Consider the following 22419-nt stretch of genomic DNA (forward strand, 5'->3'; position numbering starts at 1 on the left):
CTGTGCTGCACGGTTTACAGATCTTAATTCCCTGACCAGGGATTGAACCTGGGCCACAGCAGTGAAAGCACTGAGTCTTAACCACTGGACCACCAGGGAATTGCCCAAAACTTTGTTAGTTTAGAAAAGGAATTCTAAGCCAAAATATTTCCTTACTTCTGATGTATTTTAGAGAAATTATGAGTTAGTTACAAAGCTTTGAGAGGTGCCAATTCTACTAAATCCCATCACCCTAAGGGTAACATCCACCAATATCAAGTAGGTAACCAAGTGTTCACTCCCCAGTAGAATTCTGTAACAAAGATGTTTATCTTTGCCTTTCTACCAAAATTACAGACTGAAAGACAATCTGATCAAGGAAATAAGAAACTAGAGCATACAGACAAATGGAAAAAGCAAACATACATGTATGTGCACATACATGCACACAATTTAACTCTGACTCAATTGCCTCATGTACCCATTTTCAAGGTAATATTTAGTGCAGGATTACTGCAGGTGCAGTTCAAAAATATCTCTACCATGGAATGAAAAATGGAGAGTGATTAACTATAAAGGAAGTCTATATAGATAAAACAGATGGACAGTTTTCCCACTTTTTTTCAACAAGGGCAGATGCCTTTCTGTGGATATATCCCCAAAAGAGTTGCAGGAAATTCCACTTCTCTTGTTTTAGCAAAAATGTCAGTGAAATTTGAGATGTATTTACTTGACAATTTCCTGGACCTGAATTGTTGGGAAAGCGAAGGTTTTTTCTAATATTAAGCTATCAGCCTCAACCATACCAACTTGGGTTTGAATGTTACAGATTAACTCTACATAAATTGACACAAGCACAATAAGTTTTTTTATTGTTAAATTATGGTTACCATATGCAAAGCAAAAAGTAAAGGGACTGTTCTACTTGTGCATTCACATTTTAAATTATTGAATGATAAACAAGTAAATGAATGATCAGTTAGGAAAGGAGAACTAAAGCAAAGGTTTCCTTACAAGTCTTCTAATTTCTCTAATAATTATAGAAAACATGCTCAAGATTTTTAGAAAAACACTTTTTTCTACATGTTGATATCATATTAATAAACAAACTATGTTTACTTCAGTAAATTGGAAAGACTTCCTCAATATTAAGGATCGTCTAATAGGCTAATGCAATTATCATTTGGATATAATATAAGCATCAAAAAAATAAAGGGGTGGCATAGTTTAACATTTTCCAAAGTGTTAATACTCTTAATGCTGAGTTTCTAGTTCCAGAATTGTCCATTCCCCTTGGGGTGAACAATCCTCAGAGGAAAAACTAGCCATGGTGATGCTTGCTGAGGAATCATCGAATGGAGATGTTAGTTCACTCCATCTGTTTAAAGTGTCAACATGTGCTTTACCCTGAGGTTTTGAGCTGTCTCGTGCTAAAAGTAGTGTCTGATTGATTAGATACTGTGCTAAATTTAAGTCTTCAGGAATAGAATTTGTAATATTTAAGTTTGAATCCTCTTCAGAGAGCAGTTGCTTTAATAGTGTCCAATCTTGTTTTGCAAAGTGTTGCTCATCTTCAAAATCCATGTCTGTAACATGTGTTTCTGATTCCATTTTCTGCTCAAATGCTTCTGTTACATCCATCTCATATATTGGAGAGAGGGTTTTTGAAGGCCGATGGTCATACATGTAGATTTGTGTCACTGTGTCACAATCATCTATGTCTCCTGAAATAATTCATAATACTACACAATGTAAAAACTGCACATGTTGGTACCCCTCAGAGTTCTGTAGAACAATATTAACACAATATAACAGTTATTGTCCAAAAAAAAACAGAATGGGAAAAATAACATTTATACAAAATTGACAAGATTTCTGAGGCATTTCTTTTTCTATGTTTAAAAAAAAACTCAAAGGTAATGTTTAGCAGCAAAATCAACATAGGCAACTAACAATAATTCTCCAGTTTAATTTGAAAACTTGTGATACAGAAAACAGAAATTATTTAAACATAAACAGAACGCGCACATGTATCTAATTCACTACAGTAGAAACTTAAAGAGAAAATAAGACGCCGTTATTTGATGGTGACTTTTAAGGTAAGTCAGTTTCAAAGGGAGAATAAATACATTTTATCTAAAGACTTATTTTATCTTAAGACTTATATATAGCACATGCAAAGGAGGATGCAAGCAAGGAAAAAAAAAAGTACAACTTTAAAGAGTTCCCTATTCTTGTGATTTTGCTGAACAGGGACTACTGATAAGAATTTTTCTTAGTTCTGGTATACAATAGCTACTCAGTCAGCCACTATTGCATATTTTAGATGTGGGTCATGGTTCAAATTACTATAATAAGGAAGACAAACACACAAAACAATTAGACAGGAAACCATCTATACATATGAAATAAGCCTGGGATTTTTTCATATATTATCATTGCTTCTAAATATAATCTCTTTTAGGAAATTTATCTTTTTACCTGAAAGTTTTAGAATAGAATTATAGTGATCCTGAAAGTCTTAATCTCTGTAAAATGTATATAAATTTTAATAATTAATCTAGTTAAAATAGTTCAGTGCTTTTAGTTACATATTACTATACTTATTGCACAGCCCTCTTAGATATGTATTAGCATAGTTCATAAATCATATCCAATGTATAATAAAATTTCTAATAGTCATTAATTCCTATGTTAAATTAGACATAAATAACTAAATAATAGCAAACTAAGTTTTTCTCTTTATTCTTTCATGTAAAATCTCTTAGTAGGTTAGCTCTAATAAACCACCAAAATTTTTACTAGATATTAATTTTTCACTAAGATTTTAAGTGAACAATAAAGAGTAACTAGTTATTTTCATTCTATTAAGAAATTTCAGTTTTCATTTAAAATTTGAATCTGTTGCTTAAGTAATTATTCTATCTAACTAAAATATAACATTCAGGGCTACCTACAACTTTAAAATTCTATAAACTCATTTTCTTATGGATTTAGCATTTCTATATCTGTACATTACCTGCAGATAAAGCAATATTAGCTTTCTCGGTAGCTGCAGAATGGCTCTCTTTCACTTGACCTTCTGGAGGCAGAACTTGACTCCAATAAGAGTCCAGAGATTTTGTAGAGCTGTTCTTTGGTGTGTCAGAATTGGGGTCTCTTTGATGAAGTTCCAAATGACATGGTCTTTCTTGAGATTTTATATCACTATCTGAAAGTTTGCTGTGTGGCTGAAAGTCATTAACCACATGGCTTCCACTGTTTACTTTTTTATCTTCTGGAGGAAGCTGTCTGCCTCCTCTGGACAGGACACCTGTTATGCTCTTTTTTTCTGTGGCTGAAGCACTCTGTTTATCTCTTCTTGAAGAGTCAATGCTACTAAGACCCAAGGGAGAGCTTTTGTTTTTATATACACTATTGCCTTTCTCTTGTCTACATTCTAAAATACTACCTTTACTTCCTTGTGAGTATCTGGAGTAACAGACCCTTGCGTGATGTTCATGAGAAATGCCATCAAAAACATCAGAAGGTGAAGGAGAATCTACAGAAGGCTGAAAGGGAGCATGGACTTCCCCTTCATCAGATCCTAGTTCTTCACATTCATCTACCGAAAGTAAAACTGACCTTTTAAAATTTTTAGTTGCACGAAACTCATGACTTTCATTTTCAGTTGCATCTTCAAAAGCTAAATTAATTATTCCCTGAAACTGCTGAAGAGCTGGGTTAGATGTAGAGAAATTTTCTGCAACATTTTCAGCTTCAGACCTTTCATCTTCTGTTTCATCTGCTGAAGAAGAAACCTGATCTACTTCCTGAGCAAACTGGATACTGCCTCGTGGAATATTTTCTTTTTCCCTAGGGTGGACTATTGTAGATCGAGACCAAATTTCTGGTCTTTTCCTAGGAATCTCATCATCACTTGTCGAATTAACTTGGAAAAGATCATTACTACTTTGCTTTTTCATTTTCACTTCAATTCTTAAGTTACTATCATATATTTTTAATTCTTCAGGAGTACTGGTGTCACTGCTACTTCTTCCAAGAAAATCATGGCACAGCATAGTGCCACATTTAGAAATACCCCTGTCATTTGACCCATCATCATCCTGAGACCCTCCAGCATCATAGTCTTCAGATCTAGGCTTTATGTCATCAGAGGATGTTGTAGCACTGCCACTGTCAGATTCAGGACTCTCTCTCTGATGCAGAACACTGGTACTCAAATTCCAGTGACTCATGAATGGAGCTTCTGGAGTTTCATGGCTCTCTCGAGTTTCTGTTGTTTCCATATCTTTAGGAGAATTTTTCCCTGGTATTTGTTCCAAAAAACACTTGGAGGAAGTATTTGAGTCTACTGTAGCATGTTTGTCTCCATTCATGGCAGAGTCATCAGAAAACTGATTGGGAATTGTCTGTTCTTCTACATGAATTCTAGATTTTCTGTCATCTTGACCAGAATTTAAGGTACCATTTGTCTGTTTAGGAACACAAGGTAAAACATCTTTCACACATTTAATGTTTAATTTTTTGTTTGTATCTTTTCTCCCTGCTTGCTTCTCCCTATCTGACACTGAATGGACTTGCTCTACATTTGTTGAGTCTAGGTCACAAACTGGATTAGAGTTCAAACAGTTTTCATTCGGATTTGAAATCATGGATTTTAGAGCAGTGGTGCTATAAAATTTTGGATCTACATTATCACTCTCATCAGAATGACAATGTAGTTTAGCTGTGTTGCATTGATCTGTTTTTTTGTGACCAGAAAAATCTGTTTCACTTTTATCTGAACAAATCTGTTTTGATTCCAGTTCATGTTTTATTAATTTATCCAGATTTGAAATATTTTGGCATTCTAACACCAACTTCTCTTTTTCTTGATTGTTTAATGGCTTTTGTGGGTCAAGTATGCATGGTGACTGAAATGCTTCTGTATCACTGATTTCAGCTGTGAGATTAATTAGAGGTTCATGAGGCTTCTGTTCAGAAACATTGCCTTTGTTATTATTATCACATACATCACGAAGCACACTTTTTTGGACAACAGATGGTTCACTTTTTAAAGGTCTTAGAGAAGAAGGCTGAGTCTTCAATATAACTTGTCCAGGAAGTGTTTTCTGTTTTGAATCTTTATTATTCAAAGTTTCACCTTTCTTAGATTGATTTAGGTTTTTAGGCATTGCTACTATTTTTGCACTAATCTTAGGCGATGTTGTTTGTCCTTGCTTGACAATTTTTCTCTTAGGTGTTTGTTTATCTGTAGTTACACTGTGGTCCAATTTTGTCACATTTTCATCAGACTGCCTTGAAGAGACTGAAGATTTTACTGAATCCGGTGACTCTCCTTGGGATCCTAAGAAAAGAAAATTCAAAAATATACCTTCCAGTTTGTGAGTGAAATTCAATATTTGTTTTTAAATCCCTTTAGAAGAAATAAAATAGATAACAATGAAATGGTAACATAATGATCAAACGGACAATTACAAATTAGGCGTTAGTGATGTGATAAAATAAAAAAAAATTTATTACAAATATAGAGGAAGTATTCCAGCATCTTAAGTAAAATTATTAAAATAGGATCTCTCCTCCTCAAGTAAAGAGCATTGAACCTTATGCCAGAATTGGATTTGCATAAATATATGGGAGTAGAAAAATCTGATTTTCTTATGCCAAAACAGCAGTAAGGGTCTTTCTTCCCTCTGAAGTTCTAGGGGGAAAAACAGACTGTTCCACATAGCTGAAAAGGAGAATCAAGCTAAAACACAAAATAGAAATGTTGAAATTGTTGCATTTATTTTCCTCAAACAGTAACAAAGCTAATTTATTTCTCATAACCAGATCATTATTATTGTAGCTCATTAGGGTTAACAACTTAGACCTGAAGTTGAAACTAAAGCTGGTAACTGGAAAGAAAGAGGATTAATTTTGGGAATTCATTTGTTTATAATGGTTGAAGTCCTAGAGATGATGTTTTGAGCATTTAAATCTGTCAAACAGAATTATCAAATCTTTTTAAATGTTTAATTTTTAGCTGTCACTAGAACATGAATAACTTTTCTCTGGCTTATCTTTAAATTTACTTTCAGTATTAATTCATTACCTACTTCAAAATTGGTTTTAGCATTTTACAAACTGCTCTTACATATGTGAATGCTTAAGCAAATTAATTTTTAAAATCAGTTATTATATTAGCAAATTATGCAATCTGATCAGTATTCTTCTCTTTCTTAGAATATGGAAAAACAACAGGCATAGCACAGAGCCCAGAGGGAAAATTCTTTCTTCCTACGTATTACAGCTCTCTAGATTGTACCATTACTTTTTTTTTTTTTTTTTTTTGCTGGCCTCTCACTGTCGTGGCCTCTCCCGTTGCGGAGCACAGGCTCCGCGGCCATGGCCTACAGGCCCAGCCGCTCCGCAGCACGTGGGATCCTCCCGGACCGGGGCACGAACCCATGCCCCCTGCATCGGCAGGCGGACCCCCAACCACTGAGCCACCAGGGAAGCCCCTGTACCATTACTTTTTAAAGAGCTCTTTAGTGTTGGTTTTGCAGATGGAATTCTTATAATTATCAATGAAACTTTGAAGAAGCACAGGTATAATATACAGAAGGACCAGAAATGCAGATAACCTAGTGACTCCCTTAATTATTTTTTCACAAAAGAAAATAAAAACTAAACTCACACCCCTAAATACCAAAATACTTGTCTGAAAAGTGGAAGAATAAAATCTCATCTCTAAAATACGAAATGAATGTAAAATGAGTGAAACCACGTTATACTTTGCTTATTTGCTACTAAAGTTCCAGAATTAGAGTTCTCTGCTTATTCAATTTAAACAAGGAAGTAATACCTGGGAGTATTTCAACTTTACTTCGAGTTTTAGCAAGACTAACTGTTGCATTCTTTGTCCTCTGCTGAGCTGTAGCGCATCCATTGCCATTTCCTCTTTTCTTTAAAATTGCCTGTGGTACTGGATCACTGTATCCTTTGCTGGTGACCTTCTTTAGCACACTAAGAAAAATTATTTGCATTCAGTATTACACTGAGATTCCAAAACATAATTTTTTAAAAGACCCATACATGAAATATATTTTTTCACAACACTGTAAATCAACTATACTTCAATTTAAAAAAAAAAAAAAAAAATTTTTTCTCAAAGAAATAAAAAATATATCTCTTTTCTGAAAACAGAAAAAACCATACGTTCATAAGTGTTTAAGTTTATAAAACTGTAGATCAACTATGGTAAAGCAATGCATAATAAGTTTCCACAAGTATAAATTATTCTTCTGTCATTTTGTATCAATCGTCATTTTGCATAATAAATAAGAAAAGTTTTAAAATATCATTATGGAAATATACTAAATTTTCTAACAAAGGAAAGATATTTTAACAATATTTAGCTAGAAGTTAGTATATAATTAACTTCCAGAGAAAGCTAATGTCTAGGTAAAACAATGAATGAAGACTTACCTGTTATTTATATTAGTTTCTTGTTCATAAATGCTTTTTTTATTGGAAGTTCCATTGGTAACTTTTGAAACAGGTCGAGATTTTACTGCTATAAATTAAGAAGAGTGAGCCATGAGATTGAGGAATAAATATGTAATAAGTATGTATAAATTCACTGGTCATACACTATATACAAAATTAAATGTTACGGTGAGAAAAACTGTTTTTTCTCAGTTTCCATGAATATATGTTACTAAAATCTTTTTGCATTTGAAACTAAATAAAAGTCCAAACATAGGTTCATTTTTTTCTAGGAACTTTGTTCCTAGAAAGCTCCTCAAGAGCTATTAAAAATTAAGAGTGTTAAAACCCACCTACAGTGGAAGTTTTGATACTTTCTACACTGTTTTTCACAGTCTGTCCTGGAGAGTCACAAAGGGAAAGTTTATGACCAGAAGGCTTCTCTTTTATTGACCCATTTTCTTTTGGTTCATCCACACAGTCAGTAGAAGTCAGTAATTCCATACTTGAATTTGTAGATCTGCTGGAGGAACCTGCAATCCCGAGGCATGGAGAATCTTTGCCTGTCACTTTCTTCGAAGGCTTTGCTTTGGCATGCACGTTTAAGTTCCCAGTGAGTACCTTGGGTCTGGCACCTGTAATTTGACCTTCCTGATTTCTCACTCCTTTTCCATTTACTGAATTTTTCTGTCCATTTGCTGCTGCTGTTGCTGATCTTTCCACAACTTGTCTAGGTGACATGTTTGCTGACTTTGCATTATCACCGTTTTCTGTTTTGGGCTTTATTATAGGTTTGGGCTTTCCAGAAACATTTTTTCCCCCAGTTTTAAATTCTTTTGTACTCTTGGATGTGGTTTTTGTACCATCCTTTTCCTTTAAATCATCATGCTTCAAAGTTTTATTTATAGAATTTCTATTAGTACTTGATGAATGTCCAGATGCTCCTAATCCATCAGATTTCATCTTTTGATTAGTAGAGGGATCACTCCAATACTCTTTCTTGTTACTTTCTCTCCAAGATTTGTTTTTTATAGCACCAGGGTCAGAAACTTGTCTCCTTTGCTACAAAGAAGAAAAAAATACTCTGTAACTTGACTGAAGTCTTGGACACATAACATTTGTGTTTCAATAGCCAGTTTTTCAAAGAGGAAAAAGCATCAAAATTCAGATTATGATTTAGGGCCACTTAAAACTTGAATGATCTGGAATCATTTGAATGTGTCTTTGATCACATTATCTTAATCAAATCTGAAATAAAACATACAAAATTAACAGGAAATTCTACTTTAAAAGGCATACTATTTAACTTTATGAAGTTATGGTAGAGATGAATACTTAATGGTGTCAGGATGCCTTGGGTGAATGATAGCAATATCCAACATTTTTCGAGGGCCCACTCCCAGGTTCTGTGCTAAAATGCTTTTCATGTATCATCTCAACTTAATCCTCACAACAATTCTAAGATAGCTCCTGTTGTTATCTCCATTTCTTCAACAAGTAACTGGGGATTAAAGCAGGTATGTAATTTACCCAAGACCAAATGCTGATAAGGGATTGAACTAGGACTTGAGCTCAGGATTTACTGCTTTAAGCAGGTAATCATCTGTATGTTAATGATTTTCACTAAAAATTCTCTCTTCAATCCTATCCCAAATTCCAGAAATTTTATCACTAAATATTTAATCCTCTGGAGGCAAGGGTGGGGGGTGGGGGTGGGGAGCCCCTGGGAAAGAACACATTACACCTGAAAAGTTTTCTTTATTTCTTTTTTCGGCTGTGCGGCGTGGCACGTGAGATCTTATTCCCTGACCAGGGATCTACCCCATGCCCCCTACATTGGAAGCACGGAGTCTTAACCACTGGACCACCAGGGAAGTCCCTGAAAAGTTTGGTTTTTGAGAAAAAAAAAAAAAACAACCCACAACATAGTATTACAGTATTGGTTGTCTGGAGAAAGGAAAAGGGGTCCTAAAAACAGGTGAAATAGATAAAAAGGGGAAAATAGAAGGGCACTAAAGACAATGCACCTACTTTATCATTTTGCTTAGAACCAACGTTATATGGAAGGGAATAACAAAATTTTAAAAACTGGTAGGAATTACAGAATAAAATTTTAAGAATATATTGCCATTTGTTATGTAAATACTCCCTCCCTTTTGGAAGCTGTATGAGATTGTAGAGGTATGAGGCAGAGCCTGTGTTGTCTTCATCTTTGTATCCCTTAGCACCGTGCCCATCACATACTGGGTACTCAAGAACATGTGATGATGGCTATCAAACCTGAGCACATATTGATATACAGTTCAAAGTCTAGTTATTTCTAAATATGAAAGCTTCTAATTACAATTAAAATTTGTCTAAGATAAAAATAAATATGTGTGTGTGTCTATATTCACACATACATATGTATATACATAAATAATAAATAACCTAGTTAAGTTTAGCAAAAAGCAAGGTATATAATAAAGGAATCATTAGATTCTTGTTCTAGCTTTGCTTTTAACTGAAGAATAGAAGATAGGATATTTAAGAAACCATTACTAATATCCCTGGGCCTCAGATTATTCATGTCTAAGGGTGGAGACTGGTCCCATTCAGTGCTGTGTACTAGGATTCTCTGTAATACTTATAAAGTTCAAATAGGCTAGGTCCTCATTTTTTGTTTTCCTGATGAAATCTTAGCTCAAAAAATAACATTTCTAAAAAAAAAAAAAAAAAAAAAAAACCATTTCTCTATTTTTAATACCTAAAACCAGGAAGACTCTGACTCTGATGTTAGACATCTTCCCACCCTTAAAACTAATCCTTCTTAATTCACTCTATCCTTGAATCTATCTACTTTAAAGCATCATGCTATGGGTGAGATCTATGTAGTATATGGGGTGCTCTACCCCTTTAGAAATTTCACATTAACATAGTATACCATTGTGAGGATTCCATGTATATGCATTTTTAGGCAATCTATGACTTACATCTACAAAGTTTATGTATGTTTTTTATATACAACTGACCAGTTGGGAATGGTCACCACATGCTATTGACAAAGATAAAGAAAAAAAAGTAACACTCTAAAGCCCTCCTCTTGGGACTTCCCTGGTGGCACAGTGGTTAAGAAAGAATCCGCCTGCCAATGTAGGGGACACATTTGGTTTGATCCCTGGTCCAGGAAGATCCCACATGGCGTGGAGCAACTAAGCCCGTGCACCACAGCTACCGAGCCTGTGCTCTAGAGCCCATAAGCCACAACTACTGAAGCCCGTGAGCCCTAGAGCCCACTAGCCACAACTACTGAGCCCATGTGCTACAACTACTGAAGCGCGCGCACCTAGAGCCCATGCTCTGCAACAAGAGAAGCCAACGCAATGAGAAGCCCGCACACCACAACAAACAGTAGCCCCTGCTCACCGCAACTAGAGAAAGCCTGTGCGCAGCAACGAAGACCCAATGCAGCCAAAAATAAAAAATAAAATAAAAAAATAAAGCGTTCCTCTTAGACACACTTTCAGGTCTAGTACTATTCCTTTTTGTTGGTATTATTTTGTTTTACTTTTTATTATAGAAAAATTTAAACATAATCAAAGAAGACAGAACAGTATCATGAATCCCCACATACCTACTACCCAGCTTTAACAACTATCACCTCTTGGCCAATTCTGTTTCATATATAACTACCACCATTTTATTTTGAAGCAAATCCCAGACATTGTATAATTTTAGTCTTAAGTGTTTTGGTACCAGCACTCTTCTTAAACGTTTCTCTCTATTTTATCTCATCAACTTTCTCCCACCTCCAAAAGATCTCATCTCATTTTGGAAGACACACTTATTCATACCACACTTATTGAGGACTTACTACATACTAGACAATTGCACATAAATTATCTCACTTAATTTTCACAATAATCCCGGCTACATTTTATTATTCCATTCTACAGATAAGCAAACTAAGACTCACAGGTGACAAAGATAATAAAGTCAAGATCTGAACTCTTATGATTTTATGTCCAGCACCCATTTCAGTACAATGCTGCCTTTCTGAGGAAAACATATTAGCCTGTTTCCTTCCCATTGTGGTTAACAGTATAAACACTTGGACAACCTGAAAGTCAGGAACTAAGGAAGGGAAATAAGATTTTGTTCTGTTTTGCTGTAAGGCAAGGAAGGAGGAAAAGCCTGGTTGATAGCAATTAGTAATAGAACAGGGGAAAGAAAGGCAGGTAGGCTAAATCCTGGTGGCCTTAAAACACACACAAAAACACATAGGGTGAAAGGGAACATAGTACATAGAAAAAATGTTCTAAGGTGCCATTTCCTAACATATGTTCTGTGGAACTGTACAACATGCTTAAAAGGGGTCAAGAGGGAGTCTTGAGGGAGTTATAGACTCAAGAGGGAGTCTATAACAATGGTGTTCCATTGTTATAAAATTTGAGGAAATGTTGGAGAAAACAAAATTCAAGTGTTCTTTACTGTAGTGTTTCTCAGAGCTTTTAGGTGCTGATGTGCATCGTTAGTGTCTAAGAGGAGCTATGGTATGTAGCAATTCTCAACCTTAGTTGACGCTAGATGTTCTTAGGTAGAACATATGATGGAGCTAGTATATTACGGAACACACTTAGGGAAATAGTCCTAGGAGGTTTACTAGCAAAAAGCTCCAGCGTCTCACAGTTTCTCACCCAAGACATTTAGAGCTTGACCTCTGCCTCAAGCCATCAGAGCTCTTGGTTGTGGCTTGGAGTTGTGTGAGTTCCTATCTACTGGCTGATAAGGAAGAAAAGATTCCCAATTCCACTCTTGCAAGGGCAATATATTCTTTGCATTCCAAACTGGAATTCTCAGTGTATGTCTCCATATCATTGTAATGTGTGTCTCGGTTAGTGTAATTTTATGCTTCAAATATATATTAAGTGACCATTTGTAAGTTAGCTAGATTGGCACTCTAACCATCATTAATAACATTTTAGGGGAAGAAAAATGTATTTCATGTAATAACGAATATACCAAGTAACGTGTGTGTTGTGTGTGTGTGTGCGCGCTAAAAAACAAATAACATAAAATTTACCATCTTAACCATTTTTAAGTGGGCAGTACAGTCAGGTTGACTATATGTGCCTTGTTGTGCAACAGATATCTAGAACGTTCTCATCTTGCAAAACTGAAACTCTATCCCCATTGAACAATTATTCCCCTTTTCCTTATCTCCCCAGCCCCTGGCAGCCACCACTCTACTTAGTTTTTAAGAGTTTGACTATTTTTAGTTAACTCATATAAGTACACCAAGTAACTTTTAAAGTGAACACAACTGTACTCTTGGTATTAACTGCCTTTTTCGCACCAAAAATATATTATGTGGATTAAAATCTTAGTATAGAGAAAACTGGGACAACTAAAATCTTCTTTTGTAAAAAGTAGGTTAATTAGAAAAACAGACATGGAACTAGATCTAGAATTCTAGACAATTTCTGATCTGGAATAGTTCCAACATGCTAGTTGCCAAAAAGGTTTTCAAGGAAATAAAAATGGTAGACAATATTTCACTTCCCATACCAGCTGGATATAAAAAATGCATATCATTTAAAAATTTACAAAATGTTCACTTGATTAAAAACAAGACTCAAAATTATTTCCATCCAGAAATAGCTTTAGTTAATGAAAGAATAGATTTTTAAAAATTATTCTGAAATATAAAATGATAAAATTTAAATTACTTGGTATCTTATTTCATCGGGGCCTGTAAAATTGTAAAAGTGTACCTGAGAGCTACTGAATATAGGCTTTTTGCCAAGTCTTCGGTCATCACCTTTGTCAAATGCAGCTGTAGGAAAAAAAAGCAATTTAATTTTACAGGAAGCACTATTATTACCATAGAAGTAGAGGGAAAATAGTATATTAGCAGAAAAAGGTTACATTTTGATGGAAATAACCTTTAAAAAGTTGAAACCAATCTAGTACACATAAATAATTCCCTATTTTAGAATTTTTCTTAAAGAACTTCATTCTGAATCTTATTTTCTTGTCCCTATGTATTTTATGTTATTAAAATTAATAAATGAGAAATGTACAGTCTCACAGAGAAGATTTATACATTTACAAAAACCTAGAATTTTCTCAAGCTTGAAATTTTAGAGATAACTTCTTTTTAGCTAGTTTCCCAAATTTCAAAAAATTACAGATTGTGGCAAATGTAATATTTTATAAACTATTCAATGTGAGAAAATTTCTATCCTAAAAAATATTAAAATACTCTGTTAAAAATTTTCTGATTTTGCAGGTATGTCCTGAGGAAGGAGTAAAGAGAAAAGAGATAAGGTTTTGTTGAAAATAAAACAAGAGACAATCCTTAAACCTATATCATTCTTTTAAGAATTACATAAAAAATTCATTTTATAGATTAGGTTTATATGGGAATTATTGGGGAACTCAGTTTATGTTCTTCAAATAAGAATTTAAATGATGTCAGGGAAATATATAGGAATAATGGTATGAGAGCCAAAAATATAGTTTAGCTAATGTATTTGTTCCCTTTGAAGGTTATGTAGCTTTAAAATATATTTTGAAGAAATATATACATATATTTTCCAAAATTTATTTTATTTTTATTAAAACAGCTGATGAAAAATACATCAAATTATCTGTAACCCTACCATGCACCTTCTACTATTTCTATTCTATAGGAACTATGTTATAAGACAAAGCAGGATCCTAGAAATAGCATTACAAGGATTGGTTTGTGGTTAGCAAATGACTGCACAAAAACATACAGGTGGAAATTAATACAAGATTTCTCCCAAAGATCAGTAACTCAAACTAGAACGTAAGAAATGTTATAACAAAGACAACCTAGAATTACTCCTTTATCTGGGATTTCCCAATGCAATAATTATGCATAAGTCAGGACTCATTATAATTCAACATATTTAAGATTTTAAAAATTATTTTTACACTGATAGAATGTAATAGATTGAAAAGTTCTTTTTGACAATTAGTTGGATTACCAATAGTATTTTGTTTTAGATATGTGTATATATATATATATGTATATATTTACATGTATTTTAAATTAGCACTTTGAAGAATTAAGATAAAGAACATTGTTCGGGACCCAACTTAACTATGAAATCCTCTAAAAATGGAGAAAAGCAAAGTTTACTCCCAATCAGAAGAGAGTTGAATGACACCTACTCATGGAATGCTGATCTTAGTTTTTTACACTGTATAGTACAGATGAACTGTCATCTAAAAATCAGTACAGAAATAGTCACAAGGAAAAAAATTCCAATTTCTAAAGACCTTCTCATGACTTTTGTTGTTTCATGGATTTTGTTGTTTTATTATTTTGTTGGAATTTCTTTGAAAAGTGCTCTTGAGATCACATCTGGCTACACCATCGTGTTATGCTCTTAATGCAAGACAGAGCAAATAATATTTTGATTAAATCATTAAATAATTTAACATCCATGTACTATCAAGAATATATTATATCACATATGGTCTCCATGTTTTATAGTACAGAAATGTTTGCTTCATAAAATAGTCTCTTAATTTAAAATGTTTTTAAAAGTACTTACTGAATCTGTCAATATTTTTCCTAAGGTATCCGCTTTAACCCAAAAATAGTCATGAAGCCATTTTTAGTTCCACACCCTCAATTTTTTATCTTAACATTTTTGAAACAAACACACATTCTGAGCAGTATAAATCTTTTGTTTAATGCTAATATTTCAAATGGTACCTATTAAATGTCAAAGAGCACTGTGCAGTTCCTGAGGGACACTCCGCAATAGCACACATCGTATCACTGAACCAATCGATCATGGAATAAAGCCATCTAATCTAGGCAAAACCACAAGAAAGGGTATCTTATGCAAAAGATCGGAAAGCTTTATGGAAAAATATATTTTAAAAGGGAGAGAAAGTATGTTTGGTAATCTGTTTTATATGGGTTACATTTTCCTATACTTCTAAATCTCTCTAAAAGAATGCTTTTAAGCAAATTTGGCTAGAATATAAAGTTGCTAAGATAAAGTAGAATTAAATATGTATATATAAGGAAATGAGTTTCATTTTCTAAGAACAGAAAAAAAAGCATGATTTATTAAAACTGCCTAAACATACCAGCACCAGTTTCAATTAGCAAGCTATTATTGAACAGAAGCAAACAAACGTTAATCCTATCACTTATTAGAATCCCTTTAAAATAGCTCTTGTCACAATTATAAGAATAAAAAAATCTCAAGGCTAATATACCTGCTTGGATTTTCTGTTGATCATCTGTGCTCATCAGCTTCCAGCTTTCTGTGTGACGAACAGCATAGAAAGACTGAACCAGGAAGATCCACAGCTTATCACGCAGAGCCTGGATCTTGCACGTAAAACCCTGTGTTCAAGCAACAAATCAGCAGCTGGTCAGAGCCACATTGTCATAGCAACCAGTCATTATTCCCTTCCGAATCTACTTACTCCTAAGCTAGATCAATGATGTCATCACTTAGATTTTTAAGATCGTCGGGTACAAGTTATTTATGAAGGCTTGCTCTTTAACAACAGAATTTTATAGTGAACATGAACCTTATCCTTGCAGCATTATCCTTTTAACCAAACATTGTTTTAAACCACCAATGGCCTTTACGTAAATACCTTCCACAGCCTTTTCAAATCAGCTATGACATTACAAGGTCAAATACTCTATGCAGTAATAATAAATATGATGAAATTTTTTGTCATTCTTGTTGAACAAATAAAAAATGTCAATAATTTGCAATTAGCTTATTAATTACCATTGATTAATTGCATTTAAAAATAAGATATTTTAATTTTGCTTTTTCTCAGTCAATCCAGTTTTAAATGATTTTTTTCTTAAGACAAAACTTAAGAATATATTATAAAATTAAAAGACACTAATGATTAAAACTGTAAAACATTCTTTAAAATTCTTTAAGTTTTATATTTAGGAAATTTAATGTAGTGACTGGGGAGAAATACTAAACTTATGCTGTACCAATTAACATTGCTAAGTACCAAACTATGTTTAGAATTAGCCAGCCAAACTTCCAAATTCTAAACTTTTATAATAAGTCTATTTGGAGGTAAATGAAATTTTTAAAATTTTGTATTATGAAAAATTCCAAATATACACAGAAGTAGAGACTGTAACCAACCCCCAGGTATCAAACACTTAGTTTCAATGAACCATGCAACATGTAAAACGTCTATATATTTAAAAATCTTAAAACAGTTTAAATATTCTATCATTCGTGTATATATTTAAAAATCTTAAAACAGTTTAAATATTCTATCATTTTAATGAATTTTATTACATCAAATACCATTTCCTTTGCACTGTCAGAGTTCAGTAATGTGTCCAGAGCCATAAGAAGAGAGCAACTATTCTCAGTGGTAATGTTTTCTTCAATTGCTTTTAAAATTTTGTCCAGCAGATCAGATGTGCTACTCATTGCTTGTGACTATAAAACACAGAAATTGATATTTAATAGGAATATATGTAAATGTGTAAGAAATGTGAAAGTCTGGCATAACAGCAGACCATTCATCATAACTGGCTATATGAAGTCAATCCGAAATCTTATTTCCTCTGTTAATAATAATTATCATTATAATAATAAATATTATACTAATCCCTTTCCTCTGTTAAAAATATCGGCACACACACACAGTTCTTAAGAGCCAAAATAGTCCTAAAACAGAGCCTAGAAATAAGTTATAAAAGTTCTTTATTAAGTAACTAAATTTAGAGAAAGTGGGTCCGAGTAAGACAGAGAATTTTGCATGAACCATAATTGTATTACTGACCAAAACAATATCTTTATGACTTCAATTTCTAAAATATGGCTTATGCCGATTGAAGGCTGGAGTTGCCAGAGTTACACTGTGCCTTGCCAGGGCACTCAACCTGTCCTCTCCTACCTTCATTATCTTATGAGCCAAAAATCCTGTCCATCACTGCCCTAAATGCTATGCAAGCATGCCATCTGCTATGGAATTTATTTAAGTCATACTAATTTAATCAAGGCAACCTGAATTTGAAAACTTACATAATTATAATCAGAACACAAAGATGGGACTAAATATAGGATATAATTTTAGATGCAGTACCTGTAAGAGGAGAGCAAAATTTTCGCTTTGAATGATCTTGGAGAAGTTTTCTATAATAAATGCAATACATTCTTCTTGGAGCTGAGATGCCATGGTCAGTGCTGCTTCTGTCCACTTCACTCTGGGTAAACTGATGATTAGCCTGTCACTTTCCATCAGAAGAAAAGCAGCATTCTTATCATTCTTATAATTTTGAAAATATTGGGGAAAAAAGTTAGATTACTGCTCATAAAAATAACTTTCCAAGCAAATTAAATATTTTTGTTTTCTTGTGACACTGCCTGCAAAACCCAAAATTCCAGGTAGCTAATATCTTTGTCATTAGCTTTACATATTTATTAATTCATTCAAAATTATCCAAAAGGGCAAACTTTGAGCTGGAAACAAATCACCTTTAAAAGACAGCTAAAACAAACATGAGAGCAAAGTTATAACTACAAAGAAAAGTTTGACTTCCCTGAGATTTTTCACTACTGAATTAATTTTTGTGCTTATAGATATCATTCATAACTGCATGGTTACACTGACAGCCTTAATTCTTTTCTGACTATAAAATACATGTTATTACAAATTTAGAAAGGCTAAAAATTACTTATAATCCCCAGTGACTTTTTCTTCCTTTCTAATTAGATAAGACTCTTCTTTTTATATTATTTATTTAATAATGATTCATTTTTATACCATAGGAAAAAATGTTCACGAATACTGATCTCTATAAAAAATGAAATGACAATTCACAAATACCATGTGCTCTAAGGAAAAGGAAAAAATGGCAACTTAAAATTATTATATTTTATTCATGTTTGATTTCTAATTCTTAAAACGATACTTAGGAAATAATGATTTATTGAATAAATAGTTATCTGATCGATTGTAGTAGATTGAAAAAAATGGCCACAAATTCTGTGTAGCTCAATTCATCAAGAAGTGGACTCTATTTCCTCATCCCTTGAATCTAAACTGGACTGTTCACTTGCTTGCACATGCAGTGGTATTGTGCAAGTTTCAGAGCGTAGGCCTCAAGTAGCCTTGCAGCCTCTATCTTTACCCTCTTGGTTCTGGGACCATGAAGCCATGAAGAAGCCTGGCAAGAAAGACCACAGGGAGTGCGAGGCCCAGCCTCCAACTTAGCCACCAGCTGAAAGCAGCTGCAGGACTGAGCTCAGGCAAGATAAGCAGAAGAATCACCCAGTCAATCCACAGAGAATAAATTTTAGTTTAAAGCAACTTAGTTTTGGGGTGGTTTGTTACACAGCAATAAATAACTAGTAAATCTGGAAATGACAGTGCTGGAAATCCTCTAGCAGTCTTCCCTGATCTCTATACCTACTTCAGATTCCTTTTACACATGCCATCAGAGAACCCGTCCCTTCTCTTTAGAGCACTTACTTCATTTGTAATTATTCAATCATGAAATAACTACTTGATTAATACCCATCTCTCTCACTAGGCTGTATGTTTACTGCATGTGAAACCATGTCTGTTTTGGCTCACTGTTGTAACCACAGGTCCTAGTACAGAACTGAGTCACAGTAGACACAAACATCTGTTGCTCTCTGAGCATCAACAGAGACTGAGAGTTTGTAAGTGAATTCGTAGGCTAAATTAAGTTTAATCCTTGTGCATCAAAACTTTAAAAATTTTACCCATTTACCAAGAATTCTTCTGAAATGTATTCTATACTTGCCCTGCTTTATTTATTTGAGTAAAAAATCATACTTTGCTATAATCTGAGTCTTTAAAATGTTTTTTTACATTTTTACTATAATTTACCATTATCCTTTCCTCCTCTGGTAACTTCCTGAGTAACTGTGCAGTTACTAAGAGTTTTAGGCAAGAAGCCCGATTTGTTCTACTTTAGGTATTGTTCTGGTATTAGACACAAATGTAGAGTATTCAAATAAACTTGGCAGGTATCTACGAAGTGCTTACTATATACATAATGTTATGTGCTCTGACAGCAATATCTTTTTTTTTTGGTATTATTAACTTTATTTAAGCTCAGGAAGAAAATCATAAAAGCAATAACTCAGTAGAACTGCCAGTCAACCTGTCTCTCCTCAAACAGCAAATGGCCAGCTTACAAGCAATATCTTTTTAAAAATACAGATGTATAGTTGTCATAATTTAGCTTGAAATCTATTGGAAAACTAAAACATGGACATAAATGATAACAGATGGTATGTGATCTTATTCCATACTGATCTGAATATATGATAACATTAAATGTTAAGAGTAGCTTAAGGTTCAAAGAAGGAAGAAAATGTAATATACTTCTAGACCAAACACATAAAATTTTTTTAACATCTTTATTGGAGTATAATTGCTTTACAATGGTGTGTTAGTTTCTGCTGTATAACAAAGTGAATCAGCTATACATATACATATATTCCTATATCTTCTCCTTGCGTCTCCTTCCCACCCTCCCTATTCCACCCCTCTAGGTGGACACAAAGCACCGAGCTGATCTCCCTGTGCTATACGGCTGTTTCCCACTAGCTATCTATTTTACATTTGGTAGTGTATATATGTCCATGCCACTCTCTCACTTTGTCCCAGCTTACCCTTCCCCCTCCCCGTGTCCTCAAGTCCATTCTGTATGTCTGCATCTTTATTCCTGTCCGGCCCCTAGGTTCTTCAGAACCATTAAAATTTTTTTTTTTTAGATTCCATATATAAAAACGCATAAAATTTTAAATTCAATAGTTAACACATGGTTCAAATTTCAAAACTATATAAAAGGCATTACTAAGAAAAGTCACCCACTCCTTCCTGTCCCCAGCCACCTATTTTCCCTTGTCCCAATCAATATTATTTATTTTCTGTATTTTTCCAGTTATTTTATGCATATACAAACAAAAAAAGTAATGTTTCCCTTATTTTACTCAAATGGAGGCATTAATATGCACAGTACTCTGTACTTTACCTTTTATACTTAGCATATACCTTGAATATTTTTCTTATCACAATATAAAGAGCCTTATTATTGTTTTAATAGCTATGGAATAGCCCATAATATGGATATATCAGAAGTCATACAACCAGTCCTCTACTTGTAGATGTTTATTTCTTTCCAGTTTTTGTTATTACAGTGTTGTAATGAATGACCTTGTAGATAACATTATTTCACACATATGTGAATATATCTATAGGATAAATTCCTAGAAATAAAATTGTTGGGTCAATACTACTTGTCTTATCCTGGGTTCTGCCTAGTAACTGAGCCTGAGAAATAGGCTTGTACACAAGTGATCCCAAGATGACCCAAGAGTGAAACAGGGAAGGAGGGAAAGCCAGTGGAAGGGTATGTTTTCCAGCTCCTTGCTACTCAAAGTGTGATCCACAGCAACCATTACCTACAGCTTGTTAGAAATGTAGATTCTCAGGCTCTGCCTCTGATTTACTGAATTAGAACCTACATTCAACCAAGATCCTGAAGCGTTTTTTTTTTTTGCCATACCACACGGCATGCGGGATCTTAGTTCCCCAACCGGGGATTGAACCCTGTGCCCCCTGCAGTGGAAGCACTGAGTCCTAACCACTAGACCACCATCAGGGAATACCCAGTCCTGAAGTGTTGTGTATACACATTTAAGTTTGAGAAACAATGATATAGCATTTGCTATTGTAGGCAACTGGGGATCAATCTTGTTGGGGCCCTCTGAAGAGCCACAGAGAAAACAATTTGAATTATTCACCCAAGGGATAGATCAGGAAAACATTTAATCACTGGTTAATCACTGACCAATCTCCCATTGGTCAAGTTTTGTCCCCTGGGATATTAATTCCCTTTCACTTCGAGGTTTGAAGAGCTGTAGGTACCCTGGGTAGAACAGCAGTGAAGCCTCAGGACAGAAAGTGAGAAATACGTGTGATGTGGCTGAGGGAAAGTGCTGTCAGATTACACCTGTGTGCAGCTGGATGCTGTAGCAATGGTTGGAGTACATACATGGGTCAAGAGGATATGAGGCGGGGCACCAGGAGGATACAAAATATTGCCAACGTATATTCAACGGAGCACTGTTTTCCAAACTGTAGTTTTCTCCCCTAGCAACCTAGAGAAATATATTTAGCGGCTTACAATCAGCATTAGAAGACAAAACAAGAAAGAAGAAAGAAAGAGATAGAAACGAGAAAAACACAAAATATCAGAACATCATATGGAATATGGTAAGTATTCTTTTTTGAAACTTGTTTCAGTTCTACATGTGTGAGTTATCTGGGTTATAACATAAAAAGAACTTGCTCTGGGTCAGTCAAAAAAGTTTGAAAAACACAGCAAAAGTTGTGCTAATTTATACCCTTCCCAGGAATGAATAGGAGTACTTATTCCCTACATCCTTGTTAAAATAATATAAATTTCCTTTTTTTCCCCCATACTAAAAGGTAGAAAACAGTCTGACATGGTAATTTTAATGTCCATTTCTCTTAAATAAATGAAGTTGAAGATTTGTTCATCAAATTAAGAGGCATCTGTATTTTCTAAGTGAACTACCTAGTCTTACCCTACATTCAGCTATTTTTTAAAAGTCAACTTGTAGGAACTCCCTATATTAGAAAAATTAGAATAAGAGTATGATATGAACTGTCATTTAAAAAAATTTTTTTTAACATCTTTATTGGAGTATAACTGTTTTACAATAGTGTGTTAGTTTCTCTTTACAACAAAGTGAATCAGTTATACATATACATATGTTCCCATATCTCTTCCCTCTTGCGTCACCCTCCCTCCCACCCTCCCTATCCCATCCCTCTAGGTGGTCACAAAGCAGAGGTGATCTCCCTGTGCTATGCGGCAGCTTCCCACTAGCTATCTAATTTACATTTGGTAGTGTATATATGTCCCTGCCACTC

General features: G+C 34.1%; 1 protein-coding gene across 4 annotated transcripts in view; it reads right to left on the reverse strand.

The window, feature by feature from the left end:
* Positions 1–1124: 1124 nt before the first annotated feature.
* Positions 1125–22419, reverse strand: part of BTBD8 (BTB domain containing 8) — a 99162-nt gene continuing 77867 nt past the window's right edge. For 2 of the 4 annotated variants that reach the window (XM_024119984.2, XM_028489139.1), the window contains 9 exons: positions 17566–17748; positions 16779–16916; positions 15700–15829; positions 13206–13267; positions 7806–8514; positions 7453–7540; positions 6830–6990; positions 2999–5329; positions 1125–1703 (listed from right to left, as the gene is read on the reverse strand). In XM_024119984.2, the coding sequence (XP_023975752.1) occupies positions 1234–1703; positions 2999–5329; positions 6830–6990; positions 7453–7540; positions 7806–8514; positions 13206–13267; positions 15700–15829; positions 16779–16916; positions 17566–17748 (4272 nt within the window). In that variant the 3' untranslated portion in view covers positions 1125–1233. Of the gene's footprint in view, positions 1765–2311; positions 2328–2998; positions 5330–6829; positions 6991–7452; positions 7541–7805; positions 8515–13205; positions 13268–15699; positions 15830–16778; positions 16917–17565; positions 17749–22419 lie in introns of those variants that run through there. The other 2 variants (XM_028489136.1, XM_028489137.1) reach the window with 2 other exon arrangements.

Source organism: Physeter macrocephalus, chromosome 4 (genome assembly GCF_002837175.3).
Source record: "Physeter macrocephalus isolate SW-GA chromosome 4, ASM283717v5, whole genome shotgun sequence".
In the NCBI taxonomy this organism is placed as follows: Eukaryota; Metazoa; Chordata; class Mammalia; order Artiodactyla; family Physeteridae; genus Physeter; species Physeter macrocephalus.